General features: G+C 40.4%; 1 protein-coding gene across 5 annotated transcripts; it reads left to right on the top strand.

Annotated features, from left to right (window-relative positions):
• The first annotated feature begins 17 nt into the window (after positions 1–17).
• On the top strand, positions 18–13739 carry TRMT6 (tRNA methyltransferase 6 non-catalytic subunit). 5 transcript variants are annotated; one of them, XM_056488839.1, is made up of 11 exons: positions 18–161; positions 1572–1699; positions 2103–2212; positions 4293–4384; positions 4473–4556; positions 5715–5839; positions 7067–7431; positions 7662–7747; positions 10909–11011; positions 11094–11180; positions 12062–13739. In XM_056488839.1, the coding sequence occupies exons 1-11, from the start codon at positions 67–69 to the stop codon at positions 12233–12235; spliced, it is 1449 nt and encodes a 482-aa protein (XP_056344814.1). In that variant the 5' UTR covers positions 18–66; the 3' UTR covers positions 12236–13739. The 5 variants fall into 5 exon arrangements, with proteins under 5 accessions (XP_056344814.1, XP_056344815.1, XP_056344816.1 ...); XM_056488840.1 differs by lacking the exon at positions 12062–13739 and adding an exon at positions 11453–12038; XM_056488841.1 differs by lacking the exon at positions 18–161 and adding an exon at positions 684–824 and having other exon boundaries at positions 12062–13738.
• Positions 13740–13829: the final 90 nt, after the last annotated feature.

Here is a 13829-nt window from a genome sequence, read left to right as displayed (position 1 = left end):
GGGCTGGGCCCCGCCCCTGCGGGCTGGGCGCCTGCGCGGGGCCCGGCGCGAGCGGCGGCGGCGGCCATGGAGGGCGGCCCGAGCGCGCGCATCCGTGAGGGCGACTGCGCCGTGCTCAAGCGGGACGAGGTCTTCAAGGCGGTGTCGGTGCTGCGCCGCAGGTGAGCGCCGCGCCTCGGCCCGGGTTTGCGCCTTCCGTGCTCGCCACCCTCGCTGCGGCTGTGGCGGGCCCCGCCGGAGGGAGCGGGGTCCCGGTCCCGGTGCCGGTCCCCCGGCGTGGCCCGCGGCTGTGCCCGCAGGAATAGCGGCCTGGCGAGGATGGTGACAGGCGGCGGAAAGGCTTCAGTGTTGTCTCGGTTCCTATGGCAAAAAAAAACCACCCTTAAACCCGGAAGGTGTCCTGGCCGCATTTCTGATAAGACTTTGAAAGAGATTTGAGGGTGTTTTGCGCTGCCGGTGTCAGACGGTGCCGGTTGAAGGGGAGCGTGTGCTGGCCGTCACGCTGGGCTGGCCGTGGCGCGCAGCGCTGTGCAGTGCTAATAGGGATTGTTAATTGCCCCGAGCGGCAGAGGTGGTGTGTGGGAGGGCGCTGGCACTCCGCTCCGGGAATTGCTGCTTTGGAGAGGGTGCCAGGAAAGCTCTCCCATTTCTTTCTCCCAGCTGGCATGGCAAGAAAGCGCCCGCAGCCCAAGAGGGAATGCTGAGATCGCTGGACACAGCCCGGGCTCTTCCCCTGGCAGCAGACAATTTTGTAGACCCATGTGTAGAAGTCAGTGTTGGGTAACGTGGCCAGATATCTGATTCAGTAGGATGGAGATTTAAAGGTGCTATGCTTGAATGAGACTGGTTTGAAAATGGTGTAGTTCAGAATTAGTGATAAGTATAATTTGCATAGTTAGGGCTCATATTATCAGGTTTTGGTTTGAATGCGAACATGGTGTAGATCCTGATACTTGTTTAATTTGCCAAATTGGTATTTCCAGGGCTAGCAAAGTCTGAAAGTTAAAGGCTTTGTGGATCCTCTTTTTAGTGAAGAAAGAAAAAGTGCACACCTGCCTGTGTGCAATCAAAATGAAAGGGATGGTAACTTTTAATTTTTTTTTTTTTTTTATTAAACATTTCCAGGATTACAAGAAACACTCTGCTGTCTGTTTTCTTCCTAGTCTTTTGGCAAATGTTATTTCAGAGGAGTTTTCCAAAATACAGGACCATGCTCATCTTTTTGCTGCTCCTCTGCATGACCCAGCTTGGATTTAATATATTTCTGACTTTCTCTGTCAAAAAATGATGCTGACAAGTGCCATTGCCTTGTTTTGTCTGTCATGTGAAAATTCTTTTGAACTGAAAAAAGAAGTTCCTCCTCTATGGTCTATTTGAGTTCTTTGTTCTTTTCCTGACCAGTTTCAGTTTAATGTGGGTTTTTTGGTTATTTTCTCTCTTTATGTTTATCTTGCTTTTCTTCGGAGATATGGATGAAAATCTCATATATAAAGCTATAGTTTAAGCTCAACTGTAGTGGGTTTCAGACATACTAAAAGTAACGAAGTATCATTCACTTCTCTGTATTTCAGAAAAATAATTTTTGAGAAGCAGTGGTTCTACCTGGATAATGCCATCGGACATATTTATGGGACTACGTTTGAAGTAACCAGTGGTGGAAACCTCCAGCCAAAGCAAGAGGTGGAAGAGACTACCACAGGTATCCCAGAGGATTGGCAGCTGGAAAAACAATTTCAAATTAATTTGTTTCTTTGATGACACTGAAGAAATTGGGAAAGCTTTCTATTAATCTTTTGTTAACTTCATTCTCTTGATAATCTTTCTCTCATAAAAATGCATGGTTTTGTCTTGATCAGTGGTTTCACTAGTCCTGTAACAAATAATCTTTTTCATGTGGGAGAAAATTTGAACCTTAGTCGGGTGATTTTATTTACATTGAGTTTTACCTGACATATTACATTTCCCTGCTTAGGCTGTACTTTGCAAGGCCATGAAAAATGTGTGTTTAACCACAAGAAATCTGCTTTCTGTGACACTAAAATCATGTGTTTCTCCCACTTATATGGAGCTAGATTTTACAAATCTATATCCTTTTCCTTTAGAAACAAAGGAAGCAGGGACAGATAATCGTAACATAGTTGACGATGGGAAGTCTCAAAAACTGACTCATGATGACATAAAGGCTTTGAAGGACAAGGGTATTAAAGGACAGGTAAAAATAAGGTTTTGGTGTCATTTCTGTGCTACCTTGATGGTTATATTTTAGTCTTTGAAAAAGGATATTCTTTTTATCTGTGCATAGATTTCAGTGCTTTTTCTTTGTTTTTCTGGTCAAGTTGTGTTTTTTGGTTTTACAAAAATGCTAAGGCTGTTTTCAAAGAAAACTTTATGTAAGGTTGGCAACTTTGGCCCAGGAGGGTAAAGAATAAATTTTTATGGCATCAGAAATCATAGCAGATAAAAAAGTACCGCTCACATAGTGACCATTTAGTTTTGCTTGTGTATAAGGTTCTAAATACTGTTTCTGTATTACAGAGGTATTAAAATTGTGCAATAATTCAACTATCAAAGGTGTAGGAAAAGATTATGGCCAAACAATGAAGTCTTAACAAGTAACACTGTGTAACAAATGTAGCACTACTGTGCCTGTAGGTGGTGCCTGCCAGATGCTGGTGATGCTGGTGCTTTATCTGTACCTGGAAAACTAAGAGTATTCCCAAGAGATCAGTTCTGTTCTGTTAGAAAAGGGGTTGGTATTTAAGCCTGCACCTTTCATAAAGTAAGGGATCTTTAAGCCATCCTAAATTGTTACTAAAGCATTGCAGCCAGTTCTCTTCTGCAGATGCTGTCAGGCAAAATCCTCTCTTGTCTTTGGTTTACCCTTTCTAATAAGAAAAAGAATTTGCTCATGCTTGCATCAGGTTCATCTGCTGTTTCCATCTTGGTCTTTGGAGCAGTTTTTCTGCTTTTGCATGCTGGTCCAGGGAGTTTGGAATGGTTCTTCTGTTTCCATGCTTGTGTTACTCGTTGTTAAAGCTTTGATGGGTTTTGTCCCTGTCAATGGCAGAAGGTCCCTCTGACTTTCCTGTGTGTCCTCAGGCATGCCTGTGCTGTGCTTTTATTAACTCTGCTTTCTGGACTGTAACTGAATATTCATTTTGTGCTACAGTAGCGGCAGTAGATATTATTCCTCCCTAAATATCTGTTAAAATCTGAATTCCTGTTTGTGAATGGTGTGTCTAGGTGATGCAGGATTCTTCCCTGTTTCCTCACTGTAAATTTTACTGGAACATAAAAATCCTACAAAACAACCCAAGCATTGAATTTATTTTTTTTTCCTAGAATAAAGCAAAAAAAAAGTAAGAGATTCAGTTTCAAATCACAAATAACACAAAGGAATAATGGCCTGAAAAGCAGCAATAGGAAGTGAGGAGTACTTGCACCACACTGTTTTCTGAGCAGGTTTTTAAAGCACAAGGGAAGCTGCAGTGTCCGGATTGAAAATACTCCTTTTGTCATTTGTCCCCTCCATGTTTAATAGAACCCATAATTTTAGCAGCTAAACTACTTGGATCACAGAACCCAAAATAGCAGCATTTTTGTTCTTGTGTTGCTGGCATGGAGACAAGCCCTGATCAAGGAAAGTCCTGTTGGATTGGTTTGGTTTTGCTGGAAGTCCTAATGATCCCTCCAGCTGGAATCTGAAAGCATGAGAAAGAGTGGGGTTGGCAAAGGGTGGAGATTAGAACACGGAGATCAAGAAACCAAAGCTGGAATTCTGGGAAGACCTGTGAGCTAGAGAAGGAAAAAGTCAGGAGGAATATTGCAGGAAGTAATAAATGCTAAGGATATTGTGCAAGGAGTTTGTACAGTAGTGTGGCAAAATTTATGAGACTGAAAAAATTACTGGAGTGAGATGTCTGGTGATTAACCAGAGCAGAGGGGAGGAACTACATGAAACAGGAAAAAAAGATACCTCAGAGATGCTGGAATCAGAGACCCAAAGAGGGAGTTGGGTTAAATGAAATCTTACTGAATATTATGGGATAAACAATTTCAGTCCTATTTTTATGCAGAACTATGTGATTAAATTCCTGCACATAGTCAGTGTAATGTCTCACTGGTCCTGTTGGTTAACAGAGATTGACTTTGCCATTAGTGTCAGGAGAAGTTCATGGTGTACGTGCCTCTACTGGGAGAAAATGTTTTCAGCATTTGTTTAAAAAATACTGTCTATGAAATGAATGAGAAATAAATGCTAGCTGTAACAAAAATGAATTGTCTTTTCCAAGGAAATAGTTCAACAGTTAATAGAGAACAGTACAACATTCAGAGACAAAACAGAATTTGCTCAAGATAAATACATAAAGAAGAAGAAAAAAAAGTAAGTGAATTTTAAAATGTGAAAAATATGTGGTAATTCCCTAAATTGTTGAGATTAAAATAAGACCATTACTATGGTTTTTTTGCAGATATGAGGCAGTTATTACAATTGTGAAACCTTCCACTCGCATCCTTTCCACCATGTATTATGCAAGGGAACCTGGAAAAATTAAGTGAGTTTTCATTTTGTTCCTTTTTTCAAATGATAAGAGAAAGATCCTTTAATACTTTTTAATTACCTGCAGTATACCAAAGTATACAATACTCACCTTTCTTCTCTTTTCTTTCCCGTGAATGTGAAGATTACAATTTAATGAAAGATAATGTGATACAGAAAATGAATCAATATTGCAGCAAACAGGAGAACTCTTACATGCAGCACCAGAATTTACCATTTCCCTATCAACACCACCTTGCTGATTACCCATACAGACAGAAGTTCTTTGATTTTCAAACCTCTTACCTGCTTTGGCTGGTGGCCAAGCATCTCTGTTTTCTGGCTCAGTGATAACTAGCCACTTACCACAGACAAGAATTGTTGTCTTAAACCTGTGAAGGATTCAAAACCGTCCCTCAGAAGTCTCCAGAGTTTAAAAACCTGTGGGTAACATTGGGGTTGGTGTTCAGAGGGGGCCATGACTACAGAGACCCAGCCCTGTTTCACTTTTACTCACCTAGCCCAAGAAATACATTGTTACAGATATTAAAGTTGGACTGATACATTTTTTTAAATGTAGAAACAGTAGATTTAAGATGTTGAGATTTAAAATCTTCAAATATATATTACTTCAGGCTTCTCAAACCTTTTTTCCTTCTCATTCTACCATCTTGGTCACTGGGCTGCTTTTTACTATTAAAAATTAGTTGTAATTTGTGTAGCTATCACTAAGTCTCTTCAGTGCATGTGTTGGGTTTTGGTCCTGGGTTGCAGGTGGTACTGGCTCCTGCAAAGCGGGTGAAAGCCACAAGGAATTCATTATTGGATCAGGAAATGCATTCATACCATTTGATCTTTACAAAGCTGACATGCCAGAGAAAAAACAAACAAAAGGTTAAAAAAATACTTTGTTTGACTGACACAGCACAAGATATCCATTTTGATATGTGCACCCAACTGTGCTTTTTGCTTTTCCTGGCTGATTTCTTGTTGGCTCCAGTTCTAGTTCTTCATTATCAGATGTTTAATTATAAGTTTCTGTGTGGAAACTCTGAAGGTCACTCATGCTTTTTCTGAATCTACCTGTAATCCAGCTGTTTTTTGGCAGGCTCCTGGGCTAGTAGGCAGTATCTATAAGCAAACTGATGTTTGTTAAACTCCTCTTGTGTTCCAGCCACCTGAGATACGACACCCTGGCTCAGATGCTGACTTTGGGAAACATCCACGCTGGCAACAAGATGATTGTTATGGAAACATGTGCAGGCCTGGTGCTGGGGGCTGTGATGGAGAGAATGGGGGGTGAGCTGCACCTCAGTCATGCACACACCAAGGGGATGGAAACACACACCTGTGGGGCACTGCTGAAAGACAGCACTGCAAAATACTCCCTCAGCTTTTCAAATCTGCTCTTACCACCTCCAGGATTCAAGGAAAAACCTGATTTTTCCACTAGGGAAAGTTTTTGCATCAGTTGGATTTATTTTTCAGTACTTAAAAAAACGTAAAAAATGGAGAATTAAATTTTATATAATGGTTTATATAATTAACTTTTATTAACTGGACAGCCTTGTACATTGATCTGTTTTAGTTCCTCTCTTAGCATAATGACACTGAGTTCAGAAAAAGCTGTAAGGAGCTTGTATGGAGATTCTTTCCTGACACCTGCAAGTCCAGGACAGTGAATGGCAGAAAACAGGAATAGTGCCACTGGAATTCTGACAGCACTGGAAATGTTGCTCTTGTTCACTGCAACAGATTTAGTGTGTGTTGTGCAAAACCTGTGTTTTGAAAGTATGTGACATTTCCTTGAGCATATTCTAGGAGAATTTGACTCCTGGTCTGTTTCTAAAACTCAGTTAATCAGTTTCATTATTCTAAGACACCAGGTAGAGGTGACAGTTATATTCCAGAAGCCTGGAAAGGCAAGAAGTGATGTGATGTGCACACAAATGTGCTGTCTGTTGTCTGGGAAGTACACAGGCAGTGCTACTGGATTGGTTTTGTTTCAGCAATTTTTGGCCATAGGGCTCCCTCTCGAAGTAAATAAGATACAATTTCAGTTAACTATTGAAAAGTTACTTTCTGTGTTTAACATCTCACAGCTCTTCCTTTAGGGCCTGGATATTGAAGAAATTCTTTGCCTAATAAAGCTTTTTAAATTAACTTTTGGGGTTTATCCAAGCAACTCCATAAATAAGGAATGGAAACTGTATAAATTTTGTCTTGATTATTTATTAAATTAGCATTTTCTAGCTATTTGTCACTGCCTATATGTTCTAAGCCAATCCTCATACACAGATATTCCATGAGTTGCCTTGTCCTTTTGCATTTCAGTAATAATTGTCCTTTCAATAAAGGTTTTCTACTTTGAGGTATATTTCCATAGTTTGCTAAATTTGATGGTTTGATTAGAAGCAGGCAATTTCTTTTTCTTAAATGGACCTTCCATTTAAGCATTTTAGAAAGAATTTTAAAATTTTAGGAATTCTGGCTTTCCAATATGTTTTGATTCTTTCCCTCTCACAGGCTATGGATCCATCATTCAGATGTACCCAGGAGGGGGACCAGTTAGAGCTGCCACCAGTTGTTTTGGATTTCCCAAACCTTTTTTTGATAATCTTCACGAATTTCCTCTCAGCAAAGTGCAGAGTCTCCTGTCTGGGACATTCACTACAGAGACTCTGCCTGCAGACCCTGAGGAGAATGCACTGGTGGAAGAGGAGAGCAATGGTTTGAGTGAGGAGAAACAGACTTCCCTGCAGGAAACAGAGGAGGAACCTGCTACTGAAGCACCTATGGAGATCAATCCAACAGAAGAGCAAGACACGATGGACATTAACGCTGCAGATATAGAATTTAAAGGGAACGTGGAAAAAGAAAATAAAGAAAATGTAAGAATATTTTTGTGGCTGTTCAAGTTTCACCACGTCTGTGGACATAAAATTCTGCTGTCTGAATCAGCCCTGCTGAAATTCAGCTTAGTCAGGTGTTGAAAATGGAACTCTGGAAGTTGTCTTTTGTCTTAGATTAAGATTCAAACAATGAAAATGCAGTGCAGGCAATAATGCTTTAATAAATAATTACCAGTTAAATTGCCAACTGTTTGTTTTGTTGTTCAAAGGTTCGCGAAAAGCAAATGAAACAGTGGGAGAGAAGGAAAAAGCTGAAAGAAGCTGCTGCTTTGCTGAGAGAGAAGAATGCTGATGGGTGAGTCTGCTTAGAGCTGTCATAGTTCGGGAGTGGTATTCCCAGTTTAGTGCTCCCAGTGAAACACCCCAGATCATGGGGGACACATGGGATGGAGCAGAGAACTGGGGGCACAAAAGGCACTGGTTAAGATCTTTTCTTTCATTTAAATGGCTTGAAATCATCTAAAAATCAATTAAATACAAGCAAATATTAAAAATGAAAAAAAAAAAATCTATTCAAAGAAAAACAGAGTCCAAGGTAGAATCTAATTCAAAATGACTTCCAAAAAAATCACGGGATTCTAATTGGCAAAGTAGAACCTGAGGTTTTAAGTTCATTAAAATGGAACTAAATTTGTTGTTCTGGGTTTGTTTGGGTTTTTTTTGTTTTGGTTTGGGTTTTTTGGGTTTTTGTTGTTGTTGTTTTTTTGTTTGGTTTTTTTTTTTTTTGTTAGCTTGTTTTTAGAAACTCATTTCCTTTTTACACAGGGAAAAAAACCCCATATATCTTTATTTTGCCTGCTTTAGCTATGATCAGTTATTCCTGGGGAACAATTTATCACAAAGCTCTAATATCACAAAAACAAATACAATCAATATATTCCTAGAAATTGAGCTCCAAGATAGTGTAAGAGCATTTAGTGGGTATGACTTTTTCACTGTGTTCTTAGCAGATGCTGAAGTGATTCAAGGTAACCAGGTAACATTAATTTAGTTAATTTAATAGCATTCATATTAATTTTTTTTCCTCCAAAGAATATTGATTCACTGGAAATGAAGCTGTTCTGCTTGGAGAAATTTTACTGCACATTTACTGGTTATTTTCAAATGCTTGTATATAATTTTTGGGTTTTATTACTATGAAATATTTCAACTGATGCTCATTCATATACCTCATGTAGCATGTTTAAGTGGTAGAATTTATCAACATGCAGAATCAGGTCATTCTGTGTTCTCTGAAGCACTTAAGGGGTCAAGGAGGTTTGTGAAAAGCTCTGCATATCTGTCTGGCAGTGCCTGTGGCTGTGACCACTGAGCTGCCTGAATAGTGGCAGTGTTGGGGTTTGGTTTCACTGCTGTCTGCTGCACCATCACTGTAATTCTGCAATTAATGTCTGTCCGTGATCTGGCAAGGGCAAAATTAATACTTGACTTCTTCACTTGTCATTTCCTTCTGTGTAAAATATTACATTCAGTTGTTGATTGAGTTCAAGGAGGCCTGTTTAGTATTTGTCTCCTGTTTATTCATTTTCAGTCACTTTTATCCTCCATATCCTCTGTAATGCATGAAAGCTGTAACAAATGACATTTCTGAAGGGTGGGTGATTCCTGGCTTTAGGAAGGCTCCAGCAGGATGAGAGTAAGCAGAATTTATGGTGCCTGAGAGTACTGTCCCAGAAGGCTCAGCCTGATCCCCTTTCTTCTGTCACCTGTCTTTTATAGCCACTGCTCCTTGAGATCAGGAACCACAGAAAACTTGCCATGGAATAAGGAAATGCTTCAAATTAGCAACTCACTACCTGAGTAGAAACAGACAGGGAAAATAAGGGTTTTGGGGTCCTTTTGCAAGAGAGAAACAAGGAAAGGACAGGGGAAAAGGTGGTTAACATTGGAGGTAGGGAGTTACTGGGACTTACTGGCAGAGTAAAGAAAAGTTGTTCATTAGGTGAAGTTGGGTACCAACTTTAGGAGAAATCTTTAGGTCCCAAATTTAACAATGTTTATTACTGAATGTAGAAGATACCATTTCAGTTACATTTCTACCTTCTGTGCTGTTGTGTGGTAAAACATTGTACTGGATCTGTTGGTTCAATTCCTTTAAAGAGAGTTTAGTTTTATGATGTTAGGCCACTGGGGGGAAAAAGGAAGATATTCATGGGGTATTTGGTATTCTTTTAAAGATCACTTTAGAGATAGACTGTTCCATTTTCCTGACACTGTGAAAGCAGAAATTTGTTCATAGACATGCCACGTGTTTGGAATTAGACCATCTCCCTCCCTTTGCCCTTCCTCTACCTCCTGCTCCTCCCCCCTCACCCACTGCATCAATTTTGTGCCTGGCCAGGCTTCTTGCTGGCAGCAATCTGTGCTGCCATATGAAAGAGCAGCATTTGATTTTCCCCAGGCTCTCAGCCCTCACTTCCCTTCCTGGAGTCTGGCAGAGCCCCTGGCAGTGCCAGTGCAGCATTCAAAGCCTTCCAAGGCATGGGATGAGCCTGCTTGCTTCATTATGGAGCACGATGCTTTTGAGGTTTGCCTTTGAAGTAAATGGTCTGCAAGGCCATGGCTGGCAAACAACCAAAGTGGGAACAATGAAAAAAGAATTATCTTATCTCCTTATCTCTATTGTATTTACAAAATTGAACATCAATTTTACCTCCCTTTTGGCAGCCAAGTTTAACTCTGCTCCAGTGCTGCACATTCCCCTGGAGAACAAATGTTAATTGATGGGGCATCTCAGTAGTTTCTGTACACTGTGAAGAAGGACTTTAATTAGCCCATTCTTTCTGCACAATTTAATAAGTAATTAACTAATTATCAACCATTTCTTGGAATGTAGTTCAGCAGTGGTTTTTTGGATTAAAACTGGAGATAATGGTAGAGAATCTCAAACATCTGTAGATCCACGTTATTGTGTGATGTTAAAATGAGGATGGAGAATAAAATATGAAACCTTTAGGTTGTCAAGGTCACAGTTTCTTTTTAAAAGATTTTCAGTCATAACTATTAAGGATTTGTTCTCTCTTTAAATGTTTTTTTATATAAAATTATTAAATGAAAACTACTCAGTCTAAAGAGTCACGACTGAGGTTACATTCTAAGCAACATTTGGCAGTCACAGAACTTAAATTGTATTTGGAAAATGGTCTTGGGGCAGAGCAAGCAACATGAGATTTCTTAAGTTGTAAGAATTATTGTGGAGCTCGACAGCTGAAGTGAGTGCTCCTGCAATGCATTTAATATTCTGCACTTTGGGGAACAATGCTTCAGCCTCTTAATTACACCAGTAGGAAGTAATGATTTGTTTTTACATTTGGGGAGTTGTCAGAGCAATGAAAACATGCTGATGAGACACTTCTAAACTGTAATTGATTGCTGTGCTAAGTAGGAGGAAATGTCAGTAGAGGTGTAGGTTTCAGAAGCAGAAAAGTAATGTGCATGAAACTTTTTTTCTTGCAGCTTAATTGTAGCCAGCAAGTTTCATCCCACCCCCTTGTTACTTTCTTTATTGGAATTTGTTGCTCCTTCGAGGCCTTTTGTTGTCTACTGCCAATATAAAGAGGTAAATCGGGACATTACTTCAGCTGTTACAGTTCAAGCTTGGTGCCATTCTGCTGTGTAACCCCCTCTTTGGTTTTTCTAAGCCTTTATTAGAATGTTACACCAAGTTGAGAGAAAGAGGTGGAGTCATCAACCTGAAACTGTCTGAAACCTGGCTACGCAACTACCAGGTAAGGATGGCAGTACAGGGCTGCCAAAACCATGGGAATTCTGGGGAGCAAAACATTCCCTGAAAGTAGGGGGAGGTTGGACTGACTGAAACAATGTGTAAGCTCAGGCATTTGCTCTACCCTAGAGGTGTTGGTATTCTGAAGAGCTTTTATGCTTCACTGTAGCAATTTCCAACGAAAAGACTTCACTTTCTTGCATTTTATTAAACATTTGCTGAAATATTTGTAGGAAAGTGAAAGGGTTAATAAATTATTCCTACAAGTCCACACAGGGTGGGCCTGACCAGGGGTCCTGTGTCCAGCTGCAGTGAGAACAGCACTGCAGTGTCCTGGACACCAGTAAAACCTCTGAGACCTGCAGTGACAGGACAAGGAAGAGACAGCTGAAGGGACAGTCCTTACAAAAAGGAGTGATGTGGCTGAAAGGGATGGCTCAGTGCTGTGTCTGACCCTAAGGTGGCTGCAGAAGGGTGACAGGGACAGAACTGGATATCACAGAATCCCTTCAGGCTTGTGCAGCAGCTCTGGTTTCTAGCAGAGAACCTCACTTCCTGAGCACATCATGGCACTTTTCTGGGTCTTAAACCTTGGCTTTTTAATTTTGCTGGCAGTGCCATGAAGAAGTAACCAGTAAGGCAGCAGCCTGTATTATTATGGATTTCTATTTTTTTTTTATTAATTGGATTCTTCTCTGCAGATACTTTTAAGATAAATACATTTCCCAAGTGGCTATTTTTTGTTGTGGCTGAGATAAAAATGCATATCCTATCCTGTAGACTGAAATTACACAGCATGATGTGCACACAGAGAACAGATTTTTACAGGTGCTGGCTGTGGGGTGTGTTTTGGGTGTGTTTTGTTGTTGCTTGTTTGTTTTAAAGGTTTTACCAGACCGCAGCCATCCCAAGCTGACCATGAGTGGAGGTGGAGGGTACCTCCTGTCTGGCATCACTGTCGTCTTGGAGAAGGACAAATCTGATTCCAGTAGCTCAGAAGCACTAAAGATGGAGGAGCCATCATCTAAAAGATGCAAACTTCAAGACCTTCCCTGTTAACATTTGGAGGACTGACTTGTGGTTTAGATCTCAGGAGTTTAGTGAAATAACTGCTGTTGGCAGCACAGGGCTGTGCCTGTCATGCATCTGTCAAAGAAAGCAGCAGAACTGCAGGGAGGGAGGACTGTCCTGCTCCCTAGCAGTTCAAGGAAAACCCTTGGGAGCAAACATCCCACTGAACTCACAGGAACCTCAGTGGAGAGGCAATCAAGAGAAGACAAAGCCTCAGTGCAGGCATGTTGATTGATTGTTGCCAAATCTGAATAGGAAGTAGTTTCTTAAAAGGTTGAGTCAGAATCAACACATCCAGCTTAGCTTTCCATTCTCCCAGAAAGGCATCAGAGGATTCTCCTCAGGATTTCATGTAGTGATCTGCTCCCACTTGGGACACAGGACTCAGCTCTGCTCAGTAATTGAAGAAAGTAGAATGAACAGCAAAAATCATACACTTTTTTTTTCCCCAAAGGAACAGTAAAAAGAGAAATCTAATAGTAGAGATGACCCCATGCTTACAGCATGACTCCACATTTTCCTGAAATAAATACAGAGGACAAAGTGCATGTTCTTAAATTAAAATACTAAATATTCAAACAATGTCACTCTTAGTATTGTCTGTCATTTTCTGAGACATATTCTGAGAGTTGCTGTATGTTTTTAAGATATTACTATTTTGAAAACTGCTGTATGTATATTTATTTATTCTACTGTTGGATCTTTCAGATGTTGGGCTTTTTTAATTAATTTTTTTTAACTTTGCATTTGCCATTTCAATTAAACTACAGGGTGTTTTCCCTAAAGAGATTTATCTTCTTTTTACTTTTCCTCTTTTTGGAAATAAAAAGGTCCAGCATAGGGTTTAGGACAGTACTGTGCTGGCTGCAGCCCATCACACCCCAGTGGGAGCTCATGGGGCCAGGAGGGCTTGGCTTCTGTTCTGGAACTCCCTCATCAGTGTCTGGACTGACTGAACCTGGAGCTTGGGGATCAAGTGCTGAGACTTGATAAAGCTGTAGAATTCAGTATTTTGAGAAGAGTATTGCACTTCCAGGGCAGCGTTGGCTCACAGGTTGTATTTCATGGAAAGAAGCAGATAAAGGTTTCACTTGGGAGAACAGGTACACTACATCTTCAGCTTTTATCTACCTCTGATTTTTGTAAACTTCCCAGTATTGTTTTTCTACTTTTTGGGAAGTTTGTCTCTTTTCTTCTCCTCCTTATATGAACAACCCATAAAAGGAGAGGATGTAGGTTTCACCATCTGCTTATCCTAGATACTGTGACAATAAAAACAATAACATGGGAAAAGCATACTTGCATAATAGATCAGTTTGAGAAATAAACAGTGTTGGAACACACCAGGAGTTAATTTGGATCAAAGCCAAACTGGCTCCATTTCACCAGCAGTGACACCGACACCATCTCAACATGGAATCCCGGTTTTTAAATGTGCCATAATCCTTGTAAAATGCAGTGAAAATTAGTAAGTAAAGAATAAACAAATAATTACTGAGATTTCAAATTCCTTCTTTCCTCTCATGCTCACACAAACTGGCAAACAAAATGCACAGATGGGCTCCCTGTAACTTAAACGATA

Source organism: Oenanthe melanoleuca, chromosome 3 (genome assembly GCF_029582105.1).
Source record: "Oenanthe melanoleuca isolate GR-GAL-2019-014 chromosome 3, OMel1.0, whole genome shotgun sequence".
Lineage (NCBI taxonomy): Eukaryota > Metazoa > Chordata > Aves > Passeriformes > Muscicapidae > Oenanthe > Oenanthe melanoleuca.
This window is presented reverse-complemented; position numbering and strand designations above follow the sequence as displayed.

Bases quoted from the DNA above. Each gene is read 5' to 3' on its own strand.
- TRMT6 (XM_056488839.1), top strand. From the start codon at position 67: ATGGAGGGCGGCCCGAGCGCGCGCATCCGTGAGGGCGACTGCGCCGTG. The intron at 2,213-4,292 runs GTAAAAATAAGG...GTCTTTTCCAAG, and splicing joins ACAAGGGTATTAAAGGACAG to GAAATAGTTCAACAGTTAAT. The intron at 4,385-4,472 runs GTAAGTGAATTT...GTTTTTTTGCAG, and splicing joins ATAAAGAAGAAGAAAAAAAA to ATATGAGGCAGTTATTACAA.